The following is a 23187-nucleotide window of genomic DNA, read 5'->3' as shown; positions in this document are numbered from 1 at the left end:
AATACCTCTCAGACATATTCTGTCCAGGTGAGATGCATGATTTATGATCTACAATAAACTTACAGGGAGCAAGAAATCAGCAGACAACTCGATGTAAACATAAGGACGCATTCCAGTGATCACGCCGCCGCTATAAATAGTTAGTCTGAGTTAGCGCTTGTAATAACAATATCACAAATACTTGGTAAAATATACAAATCACGAAATGTAAATGGAGTATTGCTGGCGGTTTTTGAATGGTTATTTATTGGATTTTATGGGCAAAATAGAGGAGCTCCCAATGGCTCAGCAGTAAGGGGACTTTTATTTACAAGTTAGAATGCATTAAAAAAAAATCCATCCATGGTCATTTCTTTCACAATGAGAACGATAGAGAAAATTTAAGTTGCAAGCAAAAATTTAAAGGCACAAGCCTCACTGTAAGATTCGACCAAAACATCTGGTCTTACTCACGAACAATGGCTTAGAACTAGAGATCAATATAACTTTGTTTTTCCAAACATGGGAACGACAAAAGTGAGTGTGAAGGACAGGGCTGAGAAGAAGAAGTGGATGATATTCATTGAGTTAAAGAAATAAATCATCAAAACACGACCGAGCGTGTCGCCAACTTGGCAAAACATTTCGAGCGTATCATCAATCAATGTTTACTTATATAGCCCTAAATCACGAGTGTCTCAAAGGGCTGCACAAGCCACAACGACATCCTCGGCTCAGATCCCACATCAGGGCAAAAAAACCTCAACCCAATGGGATAACAATGAGAAACTTTGGAGGAGACCGCAGATGTGGGGACCCCCCCTGAGTGACCGGTGCAATGGACGTCGAGTGGATCTAGCATAATATTGTGAGAGTCCAGTCCATAGTGGATCTAACATAATAGCTCGTATCACTAGTATCACTGCTAGTCTGCCCCATACTGAAGAAAAATGAGTCTAACGCCAGCCAAGGACGTTAAAATAATATCTAACCGGCATGCATCCATCCATGAAAATATGGAAAAGCTTCTGTGTGTTTGACGGAGCAGCAGCTGGAAGGAGATATAGTAGAAAATGCTGTACGTTATTATTACATTACTTCATATAACTACTGTAGTTGTATGTAGTACATTCTATTGTATTGCTTTTATGCATTATCTTTTGTCTACATTTTTGTGAAAAATTCAACATATTTTATCCCTCGGATTTACGAAATACAAGCAACAAACAACGCAATATTTCTTTAGATTTGTGAGTGTGAACTACATTTAAAGTGTTTGTGTTTTCAATTTGATTTGTAAAATTAAGATGGGAGAAGATTGCATTCTGGGCCTCGCTCGTGTAAAAGCTTGACTCTTACTTTATTAATGCGGTCACCCAGTATGAATTCTTTGTGTTCTGTCATTACCTCATCCCTTTCACTTGATTCTTTTTTGGCTTTGAGTTGAATTAGGTGAAACAGTGATTTTTAAAATGTTCACATTGTCTTACACACGTCAAATACACAAATACACACTGCTTGGCAAAGAACCTTTTGTCAAGAGTGTGCTTTTAATCATAGTCTCTTGAACATGCTATATTACACACACAAACGCACATTCTTCTGACCGTCACACACTCCCTTAGATCACTTAGCTGGTGTGAACATGGGAGTAGACAGAGGAAAGGGAGCTGTCCAACACGGCCAGAGTTTATGTTCACAGGAGCCGTCTGTCTGTTCTGCAGCGGCAGGAATTCATAGGGACCAAATTATATTAAAAAGATGGATATAAAACTTTAATGGAATGATAAAAAGGAAAGGAGGAAACGTGGGTCTCTCGATTTCTCTGTTCTGTCATTAGCCCTCTCCTTTTTTCCCTCCCATTTCTCATCCTATACCTTGGTCTCCTGTATTTTCCGCTCCATTTTTCTCTTTATTTCTTATCTTACTTTCTCTTTTCTGTCTATCCCTGCTCGTAAATACTTAAAAGGCTAGTCAGTCAAATAGAAGAGGTGAAAGCCACTGCTCAAATGCAAAGGAGACAGAATGAGGAGACGAAGAGGTGAGGAGAATGGGGATAGAAGCGCAAACCTATGTTACATAGTTCAGAAAAATAGTTCTCAAACTTTTTTCACCCAGTACCAACTCAGAAAAAACTTGGCTCTCCAAGTACAAGCATAATTGCCAACATTAAAATACAGTAGCCAAGTAGGCCTAAGTATTCATTAAAAACAAGGCAGAGGTTTTATTTCCCAAGTATATTTAATAGTTTTGGCCACTGTAACTGTATTACACACAGTTTGAACTGTAACACTGTGTTTGAATATAGGAAAATAAAACACTGTACTTTAATCAAGGGATTATTTGACGTACCACTAGTAGTACATATACCACAGTTTGAGAATCACTGGTTTAGAAGAATGCTTACAATTCCTCATATGCCAAAGTGTACCGTGTTGTACAGCAGTGGTCCCCAACTTTTTTCCCACCAGGTACCGGTATAATGTATACATTATTTTCACAGACCGGCTTTCATCGTGTTGCAGATAAAAACATAAATAAAATTAGCATGAAAAATGAACTCACTATAATGCTGAAGTAGTGGGAGACCTGGGCGTGTTTCTTTGCGAAGAGATGGTCCCCCGCACGTTGATGGCATATACCATATAACAGTGTTTCTTAACCATAGGGCCGAGGCCCAGTGTTGGGCCGCGAGCGTCCCCTAGAATGTAATATTTGTTTGTCAGCTGTGGTCCGCATAAGCCGCTGCGGTACTTAGTTGTAATAGACTTTTCTACCACTAGCAGCAGTAATGACAATATAAAACAAACTGAATAAGTCTGGCGCTAATTTCTTAGAGAAATTTCATAAGCGCATGAGATTTCCAGTTCAATTTATCATCAATCATTATACCTAAAAATGTAGTTTCATTTACTCTTCCAATTTCTATTCCGTCTATTTGCATTTGTGTTTGACTTTCTCTTCTACTGTTACCAAATAGCATTATTTTAGTTTTACTGAGATTCAAAGATAGTCTGTTTTTGTCAAACCATCTTTTTAATTTGTTAATTTCTTCTGTTATTATTTGTATTAGCTTCTGTGTGTTCTCTCCTGAACAAAACGCTGTTGTATCATCCGCAAATAATATTAACTTTAAATCTTTTGTAACTTTACAAATGTCATTTATATAGAGATTGAATAATTTTGGTCCTAGTATTGATCCCTGAGATACACCACAGGATATATTTAGCGTTGTAGATGTGGGTTCGCCTAGCTTCACGTATTGTTTCCTGTTCGTTAACTAACTTCTTATCCAGTTCAAGACCAACCCTCTGATGCCATATCGTTCTAGTTTTTTGATTAAAGTATTGTGATTAATTGTGTCAAATGCTTTAGTTAGATCCATAAACACTGCAGTTGCACTTTGTTTTTTACTATCTATTGCATTGGTAATTTCTTCTGTAATTTCAATTAAAGCCATCGAAGTTGAAACATTAGCTCTGTATCCATATTGGTTCTCATCGAGTATTCTATTTTTGTTTGTGAAACACTCTAATCTGTTATTGAACAGTTTTTCGATGATTTTAGAAAATTGTGGAAGTAAAGAAACAGGTCTATAATTTGTAAATTGGTGTTTGTCTCCAGTCTTATAAATTGGTGCAACTTTAGCTATTTTCATTTTGTTTGGGATATACATTAATGGTCCTGAGATCTTTTTAATAACCCTTTTTATCGTTTCCATATCAATTCCATTACAATCAGTTGAAGTCTTAGATTTGCATTTTTTCACGATTATAACTATTTCCTCCTGTGTCACATTACTGAGGAACTTGGAGTTGGGATTTCGCTCTATGGTATCATTATAGTCCTCAATTGAAACTGGGTCTGGAATCCTTTCTTTTAATTTTGGTCCAATATTTACAAAGTAATTATTGAAGCTTTCAACTACTTCCTTTATGTTGTCATTATTTTTGTTTCCGTCTAAGAAGTATTGCGGGTAATCCCTCTTAGTGTCATTTTTAATAATGCTAATGAGGATGCCCCATGTTGCTCTCATATTGTTTTTGTTCCTGTCCAATAATTCACTGTGATATTATTTTCTACATGATCGTAGTATGTTTGTTAGCTTGTTTTTATACTTTTTGTACTTATTTTCTGCCTCTGTAGTTCTTTGTGCTATACATTTTCTATATAATGTATTCTTCTTATTAGTCATTTTTTAATCCTTTTGTCATCCATGGTTGATAATTCTTTCTCTGCTTTCTACTGAGTTGTTTCCATGGACAATGTTTGTCATAAAGTATTATGAACTTGTTTAAGAAATGTTCATATGCTTCATCAACCTCTTTTTCATTGTACACATTGTCCCAATTTTGCTTTTCTAGCTGAATTTTGAAAGCAACCATCCTCTTCTCTGTGCAAAGTCTTCGAAATGTCCTTTTGTCTTCCATGTTCTTCTTGTAATTTCCATCATATATTGTGAAAACTGGCAGATGATCACTAACGTCGGTTATAAGTAGACCACTTGTAGAGTTATCATCAAAATCATTGGTAAAAATATTATCAACAAGCGTGGCACAGTGTCCTGTGATTCTGCTTGACTTTGTGATTTTAGGATACAAACTGATGCTGTACATTGTATCAATGAAGTCATCAATAGACTTTTGCTTGTTAGGGTTCAATAAGTCAATATTAAAGTCACCACATAAGAAACAATTTTTTTTTACCATTGTCCATGTAATTTGCCTTGATCCATTTTTCAAATGTTTCTATACTTGAATTAGGTGATCTATATATACAACTGATGAATATGTTTTTGCTTTTTTCCTGACATATTTCAATTGTTATACATTCTAAGATATTATCTATAGCAAATGACATGTTTTTTTACCACTTTGTAGTTCAGGTTCTTCATCACATACACAGCTACTCCTCCTCCATTTTTGTTGGTTCTGTTGATGTAGTTTAGTTCATAACCTTCCAGATCAAAATCTAATCCTTTGTTATCATCAATCTATGTTTCTGTGACAGCGATCACTTTGAAGGGTTCGTTGATGTGTTCCAAAAAGTTCTTAATGTTGTTGTAATTTGCATACAAGCTTCTGCTATTAAAATTAATAATTGATCATTTGTTATCACATTTAATGTTGCTATTATATTGTTCATCTGTATAATAAAAACAATTATTACTGATGTGGGAGTAAAAAATTGTATCTGGATCTATATCATTTTCCAAATCCTGGTTTTTGTGATCTTTGTTGCAGAAGTTTTTTAGTTCCATATTTACTTGTTCAACAATCTTTGATGTTGTTTCAATAATCTCTATAAGTGTAGGTGGATGCACTCCTGAATCTAGGTCTTCTTGTTCAGTCGTCCCTTGGAACATAGTAGCGTTGATGTTGAATTTAGGTGTTTGTTTTCTGTCAGAGTCCATTATCATCGTTGTTTTGGAAGCTGTGTAAACTTTAAAAATGTGTCCAGGTCCATGATGTCATGGACAATAAGTACTCTTGCTTCTGGACTTCCATTCAGCTTGATGTAGATTTTACAGTTGGCGCTCCAGGTTCCCTGGATTTTTCCATGCTTTTTCAAGTCGCGTGCTTTCTTGGCGATTCCAGCATTACGTTTTGTGAGATGCTCATTCATGTACACATTTGTTCCCTTCAGCTTCTTTCCCTGTCTCAGCAATGCCATTTTAGATTTTCTCTTTACGAGTTTCACAAGTACGACTTTTAGCACAACATAATACATATTGTATGTAAATGTATTGTTTATTTAGTTGGTACTTATTTTTCTAATCAGCCTGACCTAAGCCTAAGGTATATTTGTTAAATTAATAATAAATATTTGTGATTAACACATGTTTATATAATTTCACAAAGTAGTAACCTGTAAGTAGGTTAGATATTAAATTGTATTGAATATGATCAAAATCAAGAGTAAGATTACTAATTCAGTGTTAATATTCGGTACTCTACCGTCTCTGAAAAGTACCAGTTCTCCAACACCCCCCCCCCCCCCCCCCCCCGCATCCCTGTCGTGTCATTTCTGGTTTAAGAGCAGACAAGCGTGTTCGGTAGCGCACAATCACGAAGTACTTACAAGCAGACACAATGTGTAGACAGAAAAGGAAGAACGGACGCATTTTGGCTTAAAAACTAACGATTAAGGTGAAGTTATAACACTGAAACACCCACCGGAAGAGATGCTTTAAGACATGGCTAGCTAGCTAGCGGCTAAAGTCCAGCCGCAGTCGGCAGTGTTTTAGCTACTTCTAAATCACTAATCCTTGCCTCCATGGCGACAAATAAAGTAAGTTTCTTACAAGTATCATCCCTGCAGGACAAGGAATAGCTAAACATGCTTCACTACACATCGTAGCTCACCGGCATCAAAATGTAAACAAACGCCGGTGGATCTACACCTAACATCCACTGTAATGATACCAATTAGAGGAGTGTATTGAGTTGATACTGCTATGATTACATCGATATTTTTTGGCATCACAACATCTTTCGATTTAAAAAAAATGTATGTTATGTTTATAAACTCAGGATATATGTCCCTGGACACATGAGGACTTTGAATATGACTAATGTATGATCTTGTAACGACTTGGTATCAGATCGATATCCAAATTTGTGGTATCATCCAAAACTAATGTAAAACATCCAAACAACAGAAGAATAAATCCATTTTCTACCGCTTATTCCCTTTGGGGTCGCGGGGGGCAGAAGAATAAATGATTATTAAAATTTAACAGAAGTGTAGATAGAACATGTTAAAAGAGAAAGGAAGCATATGTTAACAGTAAATTAACAAGTACATTAATAATTAGGTTTTACAGTTTGTCCCTCATAATGTTGACAAAATAATGGAATGATAAATGACACAATATGGTACTGCATACGTCAGCAGACTAATTAGGAGCCTTTGTTTGTTTACTTACTACTAAAAGACAAGTTGTCTTGTATGTTCACTATTTTATTTAAGTACAAACTTGCAATAAGAAACATATGTTTAATGTATCCTAAGATTTTTTTGTTAAAATAAAGCCAATAATGCAATTTTTTGTGGTTCCCCTTTATTTAGAATAGTATCGAAAAGTACCGAAAATTATTGAAATAATTTAGGTACCTGTACCAAAATATTGGTATCGGGAATACACTAGTACAGCGTAGTAGACTGCACTATACTGTGTGTGTATGTGTAACAACAAATGGGTGCAAGGTCACATGTCCAGACACATTTGATTGGGCGAATAGTGAACACAGATTAAAACATAATAGGCACTATACTGTATGAATGTTTGAACGTATTTGTCATGATGGTACCATAATAGGTTCTAATTGTCATCGAGTGAGCTCAGGATATAATTAGTAGCCTATACATAACAGTATTGTATGATTTTGCTCAATTGTTAAGCAGATCGTGACACACAAAGTTGTGTTTATGTGAATGTTTGAATGGAATTCTGCATGGCAAGGAGAGGGAAGCATCGCCATAATTTAATACATCCTAAATGTGTGGTGTTGTGTGCGCCTGAAAGCACCAGTGTGTGACGAGGCATTTGTGTTGTATACATCAACAAGGCATCACAATTTGTGTGGTGTGTACATGCGCACGTATCAAACGTATGCAAATCTCAGCTGCTTAATGATTATGTATGCTGCAATAATGTGGTGCTAATTAATATATAACTTTGCACTGAAGAGGCGCACCAGCGGCTAATGTGATTCTATAACTACAATTAGCCCACAATGACACTGGCTAGGTCACTCACACACAGAAACACAGACACACACTCACAGTGTACAGTACAGAATGTGCAGGGCTCACTCCCTCATGTTGTTTTAGCCTGCTCAAGTAACTTCGCCATTTTTGGCTTTTCTACTTATTGATAGTTTTTTGTTTTTGTTGCTATGTTATAGATAAAGACATGATCCCTGCTTTCCATTGAATATTGTTCAAAAACAGGCATCACGCAAGACCTAGTTTCAGCAAGCAGATGTTTTGTATTTTCTTTGGCTTTTTTATTGCAACGGGGCAGGGATTGAAAGAAGGGTCAAGCAGAACATTTTACATGAGGTTATGTAAATTAAGTAGACTCACATTCTGTTCCAATACTTCTCTCCATTGTGACCAAGCGCATCATCACTAATTTTCAATGTTGAGGCAGGGTTTTTTATTATTTTTATTACACAGTTAAACTATACTAGTGGTGAACTTATTTTTACACTTATAAAAGGTTACTTAAACATTTCCTCTGCCAGTTTCATTATTTTAGGTTTTAGTTTGATGTATTCAACCTTAGAGGAGCCATTGTACTGTATACTGTATGTTAAACAATATATGTACAGTATGCATACTTACTGTCTTCTGCAGTATGGAGGATTTCCCAGGGGCTTGTTGTCTGTCCATGGCTGTGTGAGACCACCAGTCGCAACTGGTACTGGGTGTATGGAGACAGGCCCGAAACGTAATAGGAAAAAGTGTCTGTTGTGTTTTCCAGGAGCCTACAATTGGATTGGCAACAAAAAACACCATTCATGCATGTATGATGTAAGAAACTAGATGCATTATTTAAAAAAAGAAACAACTACACAAGTATAGTAAGCATGGTTGAATATTGTTTTTAAAGGGGAACTGTACTTTTTTTTTTTAATTTTGCCTATTGTTCACAATCATTATGAGAGACAAGAACACACATGTCTATTTGGGCGGGATTTTAAAGATGATAAAACGTTTGGAAGATGCGGGTAATGGGAGTCACCGTTGTAGCCTTCAAAGCCCTCTAAAACAACTTCAAAACCCTCCATCAACATTTGAATAAACACTGCAAGTCTATATATAATGTAGTAACAGACACGTTCATAACAATATGTAATATGTACAATATTTACCGTATTTTGATCTTTTTAATCATTGCCGGGACTAACTCTTCTGCGCATTTATTTCTGTTTCCATTGCAGCGCACGTCTGACTTCTGGCAACAACCCCTTCCGCATACAAAAATGCGAGTGTGTTCTAATCATGGCAGTTACGGTAACAAACAACAAAGACGACTATTGTTGGTCAAATGAGGATTCACAACCTTATCTTTTTGAATCTGACTTTATAGAGGATGAACTACAGCTTCTAGAAGCCAGTACGAAGGAAGAGTGAGACGTTGGAGCAGACAAAAACTGAGAGAGTGAGGTGAAAGTGAACCGAAGCTGCAAAATGTGGAATTTGAAGCCAAGCTAGTTCGACATAAATGGAGTGCTTACCCATAATTAACCGGAAAAAATGTCCCTGGCCAGCTGGACCAAACAGAGAAATGTCCATCGAGTGAGTCACACTTCATATTGATCATGATACGTGCAGCACGTCGTGCGTGTATCATGACAGACAGCGTACGCTGTCTGACTTGCTGGGTACAAACAAAACATGAAATGTGGGCTAATACTTTACAGATACTGTAATATCATTGTTTTTCAGTCAGTACAGATTGGTGTCTTATCGCAGTGTCAAACGCGTTGCATGCTGACATAGAAGCTGGCTTATCTCTTGCCGTAGTTAGCTTCTACGGCTAATACCGTAGCATGTCGATGTGTTAGTGTGCTAGAAAAATAGTTCCTCAGTGTTCGCTCTTAGTTATAATACAGGTTAAAGATTGTAAATTAGGTATTGGTGATGGTTTTTGAATGCACTTTTAAAGTGATTTAGTGGTAGAATTGATTGCTCCCATTAGCTGCATTGCTAGCCACCAAGAACGAGCCAATGTGTATATGTTAGAAAACAAATAAAAATCCCTTTTGTCTTCTTGTCTCTCAAAATGACTGTGAACGATAGGCAAAATTCCCAAAAAAGTGCAGTTCCGCTTTAAGTTCTTGCTTTGACACATACTGTACAAATCCCCAGGAGGCCTCAAGTATTAAGAGTGCGTACACACAAAAACATGGCCTATGTCCTTTTTCACGGCAAAGTTTAAATGTATCAATAGTGAACTGAACGTGGACATGTGCGGCAATAGTGGAATCGGGTACATTTATGTGCGCCTCCTCTTAAGCAAGAAGCACTTCCAACTCATTATCGGTAAAATGTTTATTTTTTGCCGTCTTGCTCATTATGTTTGTGTTTTCTTATTGTGCACAGTGCCGGATTTCAGGCACAAGGCTAATTTAAATATGATTTGCTCATATAAATGAAGCACGGACAGAAAGTGGCAAGCCATTCCAACATGTGCGCTCAAATCCACGTTGATTTAGATACAGTAAGAAATGTGCTTGGATTAATGTGTGTGCACACTTTAATACATCTGATTTTTTTTTGCTTACACCATTTTTTCAATAGGAAATTCTCACGTCTCACTTATACAAGAGGCCATTGGTGAGCATATTACATGATTATACAAGAAAAAGCCATCAATCTGTCAATCCTTTCCGGCGTGTAGCAGTTGGGAGAGTGGCCGTGCCAGCAACCTGAGGGTTCCTGGTTCGATCCCCACCTTCTACCAACTTCGTCACGTCCGTTGTGTCCTTGAGCAAGACACTTCATCCTTGCTCCTGATGGGTCGTGGTTAGAGCCTTGCATGGCAGCTCCCGCCATCAGTGTGTGAATGTGTGTGTGTGAATGGGTGAATGTGGAAATAGTGTCAAAGCGCTTTGAGTACCTTGAAGGTAGAAAAGCGCTATACAAGTATAACCCATTTACCATTAAGTAAATCATTATGTGTGGGGTTTTTTTTGTTTAGGAATTCTTATTTTGCGAAAGCTATCCGAGTAACTCAATTTGAATGCGGGCACAATGTTATATTATAATGAAAATGAATCAAATGTCAAGTTACAGTTTTTACACAAATCCATGGACATTTGTCAAAATATAGTGCTGCACTCATTGTGTGGGTAATTATTAGGGATGTAACGGTATTATAAATACCATAAATACCGCAGTATTTCGGTATCACAATCGACACAATAATTCCGTGATGACGGGTAAAGGTTTCAAATGAAAACTTGGTCAGTGTAGTTTTTTTTCCTGGTACTTTTAAATTTGCCGGTCTGAAAGAAAACTACATTTTCCACAAGTCCGTTTTTTCGGACATTTCCTGAATTTTTTTTAATCAAAATCCATCCATAACTTTTTGAGTTATGTTGCTAACAGACAGACAAACAAACCCTGGCGAAAACACAACCTCTTTGGTCTGTGTACTGAAAGGCAAAGCCACCACTTGCGTCTGGAGCGTTTTTAAGACGTCACATAAAGCCGGTCAGAAGTTGTGATGTTTTGACCCACATTTTTTTTTCAACAACATTGAATTAACTTGTGGTTTGAATTGATTTGTTATTTGTGTTTTAATGGCAGCAAGGCCAATAGAAAACAGTTTGCTGACACTGCACGGAAAACAAGTGATACGAGAAGCTACTTGATAAACCATCACCCGGAAAATATATTTGATGCCAATGAGGCCAAGCATTAATTTAGTCAACATGCTTTAGGTATTTACATTATTAAAAGTTAAATGTTCAGTTTACTTTTCTGAGAATCAGCATTTTCCAAAGTGATACAAGATGTCCACTACAGAGGACACCGTTTCTCTGAAGTTAAAAGTGAACATTATTGTTTTATATTATTGTTACACTGGGTGTTTATATTGTCAGTTTAAAGACACTTAACTGAAAGTATATTATTCATTCATATATATGTATGTATATATATATATATATATATATACATACTAGAGATGCGCGGATAGGCAATTATTTCATCCGCAACCGCATCAGAAAGTCGTCAACCATCTGCCATCCACCCGATGTAACATTTGATCAGAAACGCACCCGCCCGTTGTTATATATCTAATATAGACGATGCAAGGCATTAGTGAGGTTATAAAGCTTTTGCCTGTTAAAGAAAGGAGACTGATCCAATGCAGCACAGACATTCGCGTGCCACGCTGTCACGACCCAGACGCACACCAGTGCGCAATCATATGGGAGCCGCGCTGAGCGCACCTCCAAGCGCGTCTCGCTGCCGGCGACGGCCGGGTATGGGCGCCATCCATTTTCAGGGCTAGTTGATTCGGCAGGTGGGTTGTTACACACTCCTTAGCGGGTTCCAACTTCCATGGCCACCGTCCTGTCTATATCAACCAGGCTGAGCCCCACCCCTTTCGTGAGCGCACTGCGCGCGGAGTGACCCCTGTTACGCGCCCCCGGCAACAGGGGTGGCGGGCAGGTAAGCTGCGTGGGCGGAGCGCGCGGAGTGACCCCTGTTACGAGCCCCCGGCCACGGGGGTGGCGGGCAGGTAAGCTGCTTACCTGCTGCGCGTGACGTCGGCCGCGGCGAAGGCGGACGAGGCGGGGTGTCGGTGCGGTGGGCGCGGTGGTGACCCTGGACGTGCGTCGGGCCCTTCTCGCGGATCGCCTCAGCTACGGCTCCCGGTGGGGCCCTCTCGGGGGAAGGGGCCTCGGTCCCGGACCCCGGCGAGGCGTCCCTTCTCCGCTCCGTAAAAGTGTCCATCTCTTTTTTTTTTTTTTCTTCTGTTGTGGCATATGCAGCAGGTGCCTGCTCGTTTTTCGTATGTGGGTAACAACATTTAACTATGTATATATATTTCCGAATTGGTTTAACTGCCACCCGCCTGAATCTATTTAAAATCTTTTTTATTTTTATTTCCACCGCCCGACCCGACCCGCGGATAAAATCTAGTTTTTTTTAATTTCATCCGCCCGATCCGCGGATAATCCGCGGACTCCGCGGTTGTGCCCGCAAACCGCGCATCTCTAATACATACATATATATATATATATATATATATATCTATATCTATGTGTATATATATACTTGTTTGTAGTTATACATATGATTCAGCATTATGTTTGTGTTCAATTACAGTAAGTGCACACTACGGTATTTTGAAGTCTTTTTTTTGGACATATACTACAAAAATACCGTACTGTGGGCCCAATACCATGATAATATCGTACCGTGAGATTTTGATACCATTACATCCCTAGTAATTATCACTACTTTTAATTACATCGCCACACTGGTTATCATGTAATCATCAAATGTGACAAAACATCTGAGAATATTGTCATAAATGAGGGGCCACTGGCCATTTAGCATCAGATGGATAGAAGGGATGAATGAATGAATAAATCAGGGAACAATGAGATTTCCAAAGCCGAAGAAGAGGAGGGCATGCTTGTCTGATATATAATACATGTACCTAGTCATTTATTTATTACCACAGAATGAGAGCCTCCTCTTCTTGGATTAAATTGCAATTTGTTGTCGGGAAGCATGTAATGAATACATATCAGATGCACAGCGTCTCTCTATTCTATCACATGTTCCATACCTGTCTGTCTCATTCTGCCCTATTTGATTTTTTTGTGGCTTTTTGTCTCATCCTCATCTTTTTAGCTCATTCCCTCTCGAGTGTTGCATTGGTCTGTCATTTTGATGTGACATATTCTGGTCCTCTGTATAATATATCCATGCATATGTACATGCACATGCATATTTGTCTTCACCCTTGTTCTGACATAGAATATATGGTATGTCTATTTATTTCGGTACTATTAGTTTTCCCTCTCACTTAAACGTACAGTAGATTTGAAAAATGTGTGTGCGTATTGGATGACTTGCCTTATCACAGGTCCATGGGGGGATGTCCTCATTTGTAGACTGTAGTGAAGCAGGCCCGGGGCATTGGAATGGGCTGGTTTGGACCAAGACACATTTAGACTGGTGCTCGTGGCACGAGTGAGTCTCACAGCGGACAATCCGTCTGGAGCTGCAGAAAGATTGAAGTGGTGATGTTGTGTGTGCACTGTGGCAAAACTCCTCTTTCTTTGTATGGGACAAATAATGCAATAACTTATGCCTCTAAATATTTGTTAGGGTACAGCGTAAAGAAAAAAATAAGGGAGAATAAGACAATATAATTTAAAAAAATGCCTCGACCTTGTCTAAGGACTAGCCTTGGGGGCTGTAGAGTCACAGGTTTGAGACACAAACCAACCATAACCAAAATATGAAAATATGGACTGCTCACTGGAGATGCTTGTTCCCAGCTTGAGCAGTGGCACTAAGGCATAAAACCAACAGTTCCAACTTCTGTCAGCATTTATTTCATGTAAGCATGCAGTTTAATGGACCCGTTAGTAGTACATTGAGGTGTGTGTTAGTTCACGCATATGCCTGCATTCCCCCACCAGGTTTCATGTGTCATGCACAGAAAAATTAAGGATAAATTTATGTACAGAAAAAAGCAAAGATAATACATGATTTGTAATCATCGCTTCAAATGTGTTGTTCATATACATTTTGGCACTGCTTTGGCTTCTTGTCTAGTGATTTTTAGCAGTAGGGGAATAATACAGTGCACTGTTCGGACCCGATAAGTGTTAGCTTTCAAGATAGGCCAAGTCTTTTGCATTTCTTTTTTTTTTTTAATGAGATTATTCATCACATATGCTTGTCTGGGATTTTATGATTGTTTTCAACATTAGACAAGTTTTCTAGAGCTTTTAGCTGATGTTTGTCCGGTTGTGTAGAAGTATAGCATGTCTTCCTTGGCTACGATATACGATGATTAGCAACATAGACAAAGCCCGGGGTCTTTCCATCTTATAATAAATGTACTGTACTACCGTAACTTAGTTTTACACTTGTATGGCAGCAAATAAGCACCGCCACAAAATTTAGCCCATGCCTCACCCGTTCACAGTTTTGACATAGATTTTTGCTCATAAACCGCAATGTCAACATAACCTTGATAAAAACTTGTAAACAGTAAGTACATAGACAATGAATAGTGATGGTGAATAATTAGATCATGACAAAACCTGCCATCATAGTCATTCTCAAACAAAACACATTCATGGACACCCAGAGATACACAACTCTTGAGTAGTTAGTTACCCTCTTCTACAGTTGATAGAGCAGTGTTAGTGCGTTTCATGACATCTTGAGTCAGTTTGACGACTACCCTCTTGGTGGAAATGAATGGGATGCAGATATGTTAAGGATGACAAAAGGAGGAGAAAATGAAAGCGCCTGTTGTTTTGACTGTGGAACATAAGAGAAACTCCTTGGGTGTGGAGAAGTGACCCTTCAATCAAACACCCTGGTCCTGTTCTACAACTACTACACTGATTGCAAAAGTCGTTTTATCATCATCATTGTCAAGAATGGCTATTTCACACACATGTGGACACACACACACACACACACAAGCAGGCACGCGCACACACAAACACCCTAGTGGTTAGCCTGTGTCATTCTCGTGCTGTGTTAGCAGGTACAATATCAGAGGTGTCACTAATCGTTTTAAACTATGCACTTTTATGTTCACTTCCCTGGGCCTGCTCTCCTCCTCCTCTTCTCTCGTGTCTCCTGCTCGGCTATCAGCCCTCTGTTCTTTCATGGAACAAGGACGCATCAAGACAGTTTGCCTTAAAGACGTCTAAAGAGATGCCAGAGGCGCAGAGGTAGAAAGCAGGTTGGAAAGGGAGGAAACGTCTGCTATTTAAAATTTATACTTTCTCATGTCTTTGTTTTGAACTTGAACAGTGGGAACTTTCCCGAGTGTGTCTTTTGTTGTTTGAGAAATGGGCGCGGTACATATTCAGCTCTTTGGTTAACATTACCTAAAGTGCTGAGGTGTGTTTATACAGCATGTGCGTTGAATCCTTGGCCTCTACTCTGCACTGATCAGCTCTTATTATGGAAGTACAATAGCCAGTAAGTCTATAGTTTACTCACTTACACAGAATGGCTCAGACAACCAAGTTCGTGTTTAAACTACCACGTTAAGTTATTAGGCTTTTGTGTGTTTTTGGATTACTGCTTTTGTAGCTTTTTGCAAATCAAATGCCTGCTAGTATAGAAAATGTGAGTCACAATTTGTGATATTGAATTAGCTATTAGGGCAAAACGTTCAATATTAGGCACCCAAACCGCAACATATAACAATATTTACATGCACAAAAACAGTGATGCGATTTTCCACATACTCCACAAATATGGTGGACATGCTGCTGAATACCACAACATTTTTACAATTTGGACGGTTTTGGAAATCATATGATTAAAAAGTGACACAGAATTTTGGAAGACTATTTTTGTGGCAAGTTTTTTTTTTTTTTTTTTTACCATAAAGTGGTTAATACAACATTGGTTTATAAAAATAATTTCACAATTATTTCAAATACTGGCAGCACAGTGATGCAGTGGTTAGCGTTCACAATGAGAAGGTCCTGGGTTCTATTCCCTGGCTTGGGGTCTTTCTGTGCGAAGTTTGCATGTTCCCCTACTGTCGGGGTGGGTTCTCTCCAGGTACTTTGGCTTCCTCCCACCTCTAAAAACATGCACCTGGGATAGGCTAATTGGACACACTAATGTGTGAATAGGTTTTCAAACAAACGGTCTATAAAATGTGTTTTGTGTTAATATTGGTGGGTGTCTGGAACTGATTTATTAGAATTACAAACAATGTATTCCGTTTCCTAAAATTTGGTCTTTGTCAGACTTTTTGGAATCAATTACTAACAAAAATCAAGGTACCACTGTCGCGTTTTCATGTAACTTCAAATAATACAGTTTAGTGCATACTGTATGTACTGTATGTCTGTAATTTTTTTTAATGATTGAGCTTAAATGTTGTGGGAGGTTTGTGCATTTTCAGGTACCTGCTGTAGACGTAGTGAGATTAAGCGGCATGCTCTCCACACAGCCCTTTGTGTTGCAACCTCTGACCCAGACACTGTAGTTAGTATACGGCTGCAAGTCCGTCAAAGTCAACCACCTGCTAGCTGCCGTGCCATCATCCAGCACAACATTGCCACCTGAGGGAAAAAAAGTCAAGATTGAGCGAAATTATTGTCATGTTACATTTTTTTATCATTGTTATCAATGTGATGGCCAAAATTCAATTAATAAAACACACATGCAAAATGGGGAAATGGAGAAGGGAGAGCGAGTCGAAGAAAGAGGACTACTAACTGGGAATGATCAAGAGAGGTTTCGATATTGAGGTTATGCAAGGATAGTCAAAGACAAGAGATCAGAAAATCTCACAATGCAAGCCTCTCTAATATATTTAGATGGACAGATGCACACAAACACATATCAGGCCTGTGTGAATTGATGAAGGCGCTGTGTATCAAAGCCACACTGGCTTATGGGGAACTAGAGCGAGACACCATCTTTCTTTCTAGTGCACCTCTTCTATTCCTTCCTCCACTCCTTCTTGTGTGAGGATCACATCAAACAACTTGTATGTGTGTGTGTGTGAGACTTGATGAATCTGTACAAGTTAAAGGACCACTGTGCAAGTTTATGTTCAGCCATTCTGTTCTCGTTTTGTTCAATTTTCTTCTTTCCCCCCTTTTTCCTCTATTTCCAGTGATCCTTTTTGTGTTTGTGTTGTTTGGTATTGTTGTCTTGCAATATTTTCCATAACATCTATGAAAGCATGAACCTCTCAACTTGTTTTACTGCATCTTGACTTTGTTCTCCATTCAATTTCCACACTTTGCTTTGGGCTCCTTACATTCTCTTCTAGGTACACAGGTGAAATCATGTCTTTAGTTCTCTCAACCACCTCAACAATTTGATTTATTTTGTTAGACATTTCTGTGTTGGCCTGACTTTCACACAAAGTTACATTGTTTGTGTTTAGTGTTGAAGATGAGTTTGTCGGGTAGGCGTGAAAAGGCGTTTTAGTCTTACTTTGACAATACACAAGCTTCCAGCCAGGTGGCAGCAGTGCTCAAACTAATTAACAGGCTTCCGGTTTTTAAATGATACACATTGAGGTAATGAACTTAACTTTGTAATAGTTTTAAGTTGTTACATTTGTTATATTAGCTTATTTTGTAATTTTATAATAAACCAACCCATTAGGGGTGCCACAGTCATGTGAAAAAATAAGGACACCTCGTCGTGGACATATTCCAGTAAAAGCACTTTGAGTAAATTGACAAAGTTGTACATTGAGTATTAAACTTTGGACTAATTGATGAGTTACCTTGACGGTGATAGTACAATGTGTAGCTCATGTTCCCATTGGGTCGAGGTGGAGCAGTCCAGCGGGCTTTTAGTGATCTAGAGCTCTGGTTGGTCAATTCTAGCAGAATTGGGCCTTCTGGTGCCATCTCTAATGTGCGCACTTCCACCTGATTTGAAAAATTGCAAAACAATAACACAGGATTTATTAACATGCATGAATATACAACACTGATTCATTTCTTTTTACAAGGGTTTCACAGTTGTCTTCCAATCACCATCATTAGGTTAGTTTTTTGTTTGCAGGATTGTGCAGAAACTAAATGTACTTAATGTAGTGTCTTTCCATAAACTGCATATGAGGCATTATATTAGGTAAATCCAGCATTTTTCCCCACTTTGCTAACATTACCACATCATTTTTAGGTAATTTTCTTATAACTTGTCAGTGATTCCTTTATCATTTCTAATGCCAATATTCAGAAGGGATTTTGGAACCTATGAAGTTTTGGCAATAATCCAAACAAAGCAATAAAATAAAGTACATGCTCGTGCATAGGTCTCTAACCGGACGCTCACAAACTACCAGTAGCTCCACCCGTCTTTCCGAGTTGCTTGCCAGAAAGACACAGAAATTCGCTCTCCCAAAAAAAAAAGACCAGCGTTTAGTGGCATTTCTTGTGTGAGCTCCTCGCACAATGAAAGAACAGTCAGGGCACAGTGAGGGTGAACTATAACAAACTAACTAACTAACTAACTAACTATAGCTCTGCAGGCAAATATCCAACAACAAACGCAAAACCAACTTCAGCGAGGTTGCTCTTCAAGTTAAATGCTGTACATTATTGGCCTTGTGGTTAGAATGTCCGCCCTGAGATCGGTAGGTCGTGAGTTCAAACCCCGGCCGAGTCATACCAAAGACTATAAAAATGTGACCCATTACCTCCCTGCTTGGAACTCAGCATCAAAGGTTGGAATTGGGGGTTAAATCACAAAAATGATTCCCGGGCGCGGCCACCGCTGCTGCTCACTGCTCCCCTCATCTCCCAGGGGGTGAGGGTAATGGGTCAAATGCAGAAGATAATCTCACCACACCCAGTGTGTGTGTGACAATAATTGCTACTTTATTACATTACTTCATATAACTACTGTCTAAAAGTCCATCCATCTTCTTCCGCTGATCTGAGGTCATGTCGCGGGGGCAGCAGCTTAAGCAGGGAAGCCCAGACTTCCCTCTCCCCAGTCACTTCATCCAGCTCCTCCTGGGGGTTCCCGAAGCGTTCCCAGGCCAGCCGGGAGACGTAGTCTTCTCAACATGTCTGAGTCTTCCCCGTGGCCTCCTATCGGTTGGACATGCCCTAAACACTTGCCCAGGGAGGCGTTCGGGTGGCATCCTGACCAGATGCCCGAACCAGCTCATCTGGCTCCTCTCAATTGTGGAGGAGCAGCAGCTTTACTTTGAGCTCTCCCCAGATGACAGAGCTTCTCACCCTAACTCTAAGGGAGAGCCCCGCCACCCGAAAGAGGAAACTCATTTCGGCCGCTTGTACCCGTGATCTTGTCCTTTCGGTCATAACCTTTCAAAGCTCATGAACATGGTCCACTCTGACTCAATATCCAGCACCTCTCTCGTGACATGTTCAAAGTTCTTCCGGAGGTGGGAATTGGAACTCTCTTTGACGAGAGACTCTGCTAGACGTTCCCAGCAGACCCTCACAATATTTTTGGTCTATCCGGCATCCTCCCCCACTATCGGAGCCAACTCACCACCAGGTGATGATCGGTAGAAAGCTTCGCCCCTTTCTTGACTCTAGTGTCCAAAACATGAGACCGCAAATCCGATGACAACTACAAAGTCGATTATGGAACTGCCGCCTAGGGTGTCCTGGTGCACCCTTATGTTTGAACATTGTGTTTGTTATGGACAATCTGTGACGAGCACAAAAGTCCAATAACAAAACACCACTGTGGTCCAAATCCGGGCGGCCGTTCTTCCTTCCAGGTTTCACTGTCGTTGCCAATATGATCATTGAAGTCACCCAGCAAAACAGGGGAATCACCTGAGAGAGCACTGTCCAGTACTCCCTCAAAGGAATCCAAAAAGGGAGGGAACTCTGAGCTGCTGTTTGGTTCGTAAGCACAAACAACAGTCAGGACCCGTCCCCGCCCACCCGAAGGCGGAGGGAAGCTACCCTCTCGTCTACCGGGTTAAACTCCAACGTGCAGGCTTTGAGCCAGGGGGCAACAAGAATTGCCACCCCAGCCCGTCGTCTCTCACTGCGTGCAATGCCAGAGTGTAAGAGAGATCATCCCCTCTCGAGAGAACTGGTTCCAGACCCCTTGCTGTGCGTCAAAGTGAGTCCTACTATAGCAAGCTGGAACTTCTCCACCTAGCGCACCAGCTCAGGCTCTTTACCCCCAGCAAGGTGACATTCCACGTGCCAAGAGCTAGCTTATGTAGCCGAAGATCGGACCGCCAAGTGCCCTGCCTTCGGCTACCGCCCAGCTCACACTTCACTCGACCTCTATGCCCCCTCCTATGAGTGGTAAGCATATTGGAGGGGGCACCCACATTGCCTCTTCGGGCTGTCCTCGGCCGGGCCCCATGGTGACAGGCCCGGCCACCAGGCGCTCGCCATAGAACCCCACCTCCGGACCTTGCTACAGAGGGGGGCCCCGGTGACCGGCGTCCCGGCGAGGGAAATCTGAGTCCTTGTTTTTCCTTCTTCATAAAGGTCTTCGAGCTGCTCTTTGTCTGATCCCTCACCTAGGACCTGTTTGTCTTGGGAGACCCTACCAAAGGGCATGGAAGCCCCCGGACAAAATCGCTAATAGGATCATTGGAACACACAAACTCCATCCATCCATCCATTTTCTATCGCTTGTCCCGTTCGGGGTCGCAGGTGTGCTGGAGCCTATAGCAGCTGCATTCGGGCAGAAGGCGGGGTACACCCCGGACAAGTCGCCACCTCATCGCAGGGCCAAGGACACACAAACTTCTCTCCCACAATAAGGTCGCAGCTCAGAAAGGAGTGTCTTTAAGTTTTTCTTTGTTTTTTTCCCCAAAATCAACTACATCGATTGAAATGAATTCATATGTATGAAAAAAAACAACAACAAAAAACAATTGTGTCTAAAAGTTTTTTTGTTTTTATACATTTTAATTAATTTCAATGGTCAAAGTTGATTTAGGATATGAGTGATTTAAGTTACAAGTTCGGTCTTTGAACCAAATGAGCTCGGATGTTAAGGTGCCACTGTAGCTCTTCAGAAGACAAAAAGTTGGAGACCTGAGTTAGAGCATGTTCTCTCGAACTATCAAGGATGTGAACACCCTTTGAGGGATAACATTTAAAAAAAATAAAAAATTAGGAACATTTCTATTAGCACAAATTGCTGCCATGCAAACCGCGAAAGAAAATTTTCAAAATCAAGACGACATTTTCTGCAATTGGGTGCATTTCTACAATATAGTTTATTTTTAGGTTTATTCTCACACCAACCTTTTTTGTCTGTCTTTTTGACATTTACATGTCCCATGTAATGTACCAGAGAATGTTTAGTTTTTTGTAAATGGATAATTTACTAACATTATTGTCATTAAAAATGTAATGTAAAATTATTTAACATGCATGCAAAAAACTTAAGGAAAATGTATGCCTTTTGGCAACTATCCTGTAGCCACGCCCTTTTGGGTAATATACTTCCGGTATTGTGAATTCTGTTTACAATCCGTCACGTCAAAATATAACTTTCGCTGGCTACTAATAAATACTCTAAAACCACAACTGGTTTGGAACTAACAGTGTTTGGACTGTAATCATCCAAATATGATTAGCAGCAAAGTGGACAGCCGTCAACGTTGTGGCTCGGAGAGCAAACGGAGGCGACATCAAGTAAGCTCGCAAGATTGTTAGCTAACTGAGAGCTTGTTTCGGTGCTTCTGCACCTCAGTGCAGTGTTTAAGCAAGAGGAACAGCAATTACCTGCGGCTGAGGCAAGCGTTCAACCATTGTGTTGTTTTGTTCGTATTTTTATTGATATTTCATTTTAAAAATGCGAAAGGGATATTTTGAAGGGAAAATTCATGTTTAAAAATGAGGATTCCTGCTTTTTCGTGGAGATTTCACATGCCTAATTTTCTTATTTACATTTTTTCCATGCATCTGGTGTTTTCTTCATTTTTCCCTTATCTGGTGCTTTATTTATTTTCCCCCTTTCATCCTGATCTATTTTAATTTTCCTTCCCTCCTGTGTCAGCTGTTTTAGCCAATTAAATATGGTGTCCGTATTGGAAAAAATCCCCAAAATACGGCCTGTCGTCAGAGGCGTCGTTGAGCAAGGAGTGACATTTCCTACCAAATGTCACCGCCATCACGCCGACCCTCGTTATTGAGCTGAGAGAATCGATCACCTTTACGACACTCGGTAGTACGAGCATGCGAACACTCACATGCACACACAAACACGCACGCACACATGCAAGCAAGCACTGTATAATAAATAGAGTAAGAACAATCTACTGTGCAGTACATTATTACTACAGTTTCTTGGTCAGTTTAAGTCATAATGTAGATCATTTTACATGCCCCAGACACTTCATTACACAATCGAATGAGACCCAACAGGAGCTTTCACAAAACCTAATAATGCTTAGTTTTGAATGACACTGTCACAGCATTATTGTTATTGATACCAATATTACTGTACAGTATGATGAAGTTTAATTCTGCACCCCTGCTACCACAATAATAAACATATGGATGATAGCTCTTGTCACAAAACACCTTAGTCCTAACCACATGTATGAATACATATAAGTGAATGGTTGTACATCAGATCACATCTCACTGACCATTGGTCCCTTGCCACAGCCACGTGCTGTGCAGGCCTGCAGCCTGAATACATGTCTGCTCCACGGTGAAAGCTCCTTTACCATCAAGAAACTCTGAGAGGAACTGGAGTTTGATATGAGAACACCATCCATCCAAAGGCCGTAGCTGGTTATGATGCCTGCAAAAGATATGACACACATGATTTTTGAAAGTAGTAAATAAAAACATCTCTCGGTGGTTGCATTTTGGTATTTATACAGACAAAGGTATGAGGACACTTGGCCATAACCACATTCAACAAGATATTGGATCTTTTTTGTACAGTACCCTTTTTTGGTCAGAGGTCCTGGGAAAGGTCCCGTTGACACAACATCTCTTTCTACTGCACCCCAAA

The 23187-nt window shown here is 39.8% G+C and overlaps 1 protein-coding gene across 1 annotated transcript in view; it reads right to left on the bottom strand.

The window, feature by feature from the left end:
• ush2a (Usher syndrome 2A (autosomal recessive, mild)) overlaps positions 1-23187 on the bottom strand; it is a 363320-nt gene that overhangs the window by 145414 nt on the left and 194719 nt on the right. Inside the window, exons 45-49 of the mRNA XM_061964341.2 lie at positions 22814-22971; positions 17981-18128; positions 16641-16796; positions 13594-13741; positions 8332-8474 (exon numbers count right to left, since the gene is read on the bottom strand). Of these exons, the coding sequence (XP_061820325.2) occupies positions 8332-8474; positions 13594-13741; positions 16641-16796; positions 17981-18128; positions 22814-22971 (753 nt within the window). The remainder of the gene's footprint in view (positions 1-8331; positions 8475-13593; positions 13742-16640; positions 16797-17980; positions 18129-22813; positions 22972-23187) is intronic.

This window comes from Nerophis lumbriciformis, linkage group LG06 (assembly GCF_033978685.3).
Source record: "Nerophis lumbriciformis linkage group LG06, RoL_Nlum_v2.1, whole genome shotgun sequence".
Lineage (NCBI taxonomy): Eukaryota > Metazoa > Chordata > Actinopteri > Syngnathiformes > Syngnathidae > Nerophis > Nerophis lumbriciformis.
This window is presented reverse-complemented; position numbering and strand designations above follow the sequence as displayed.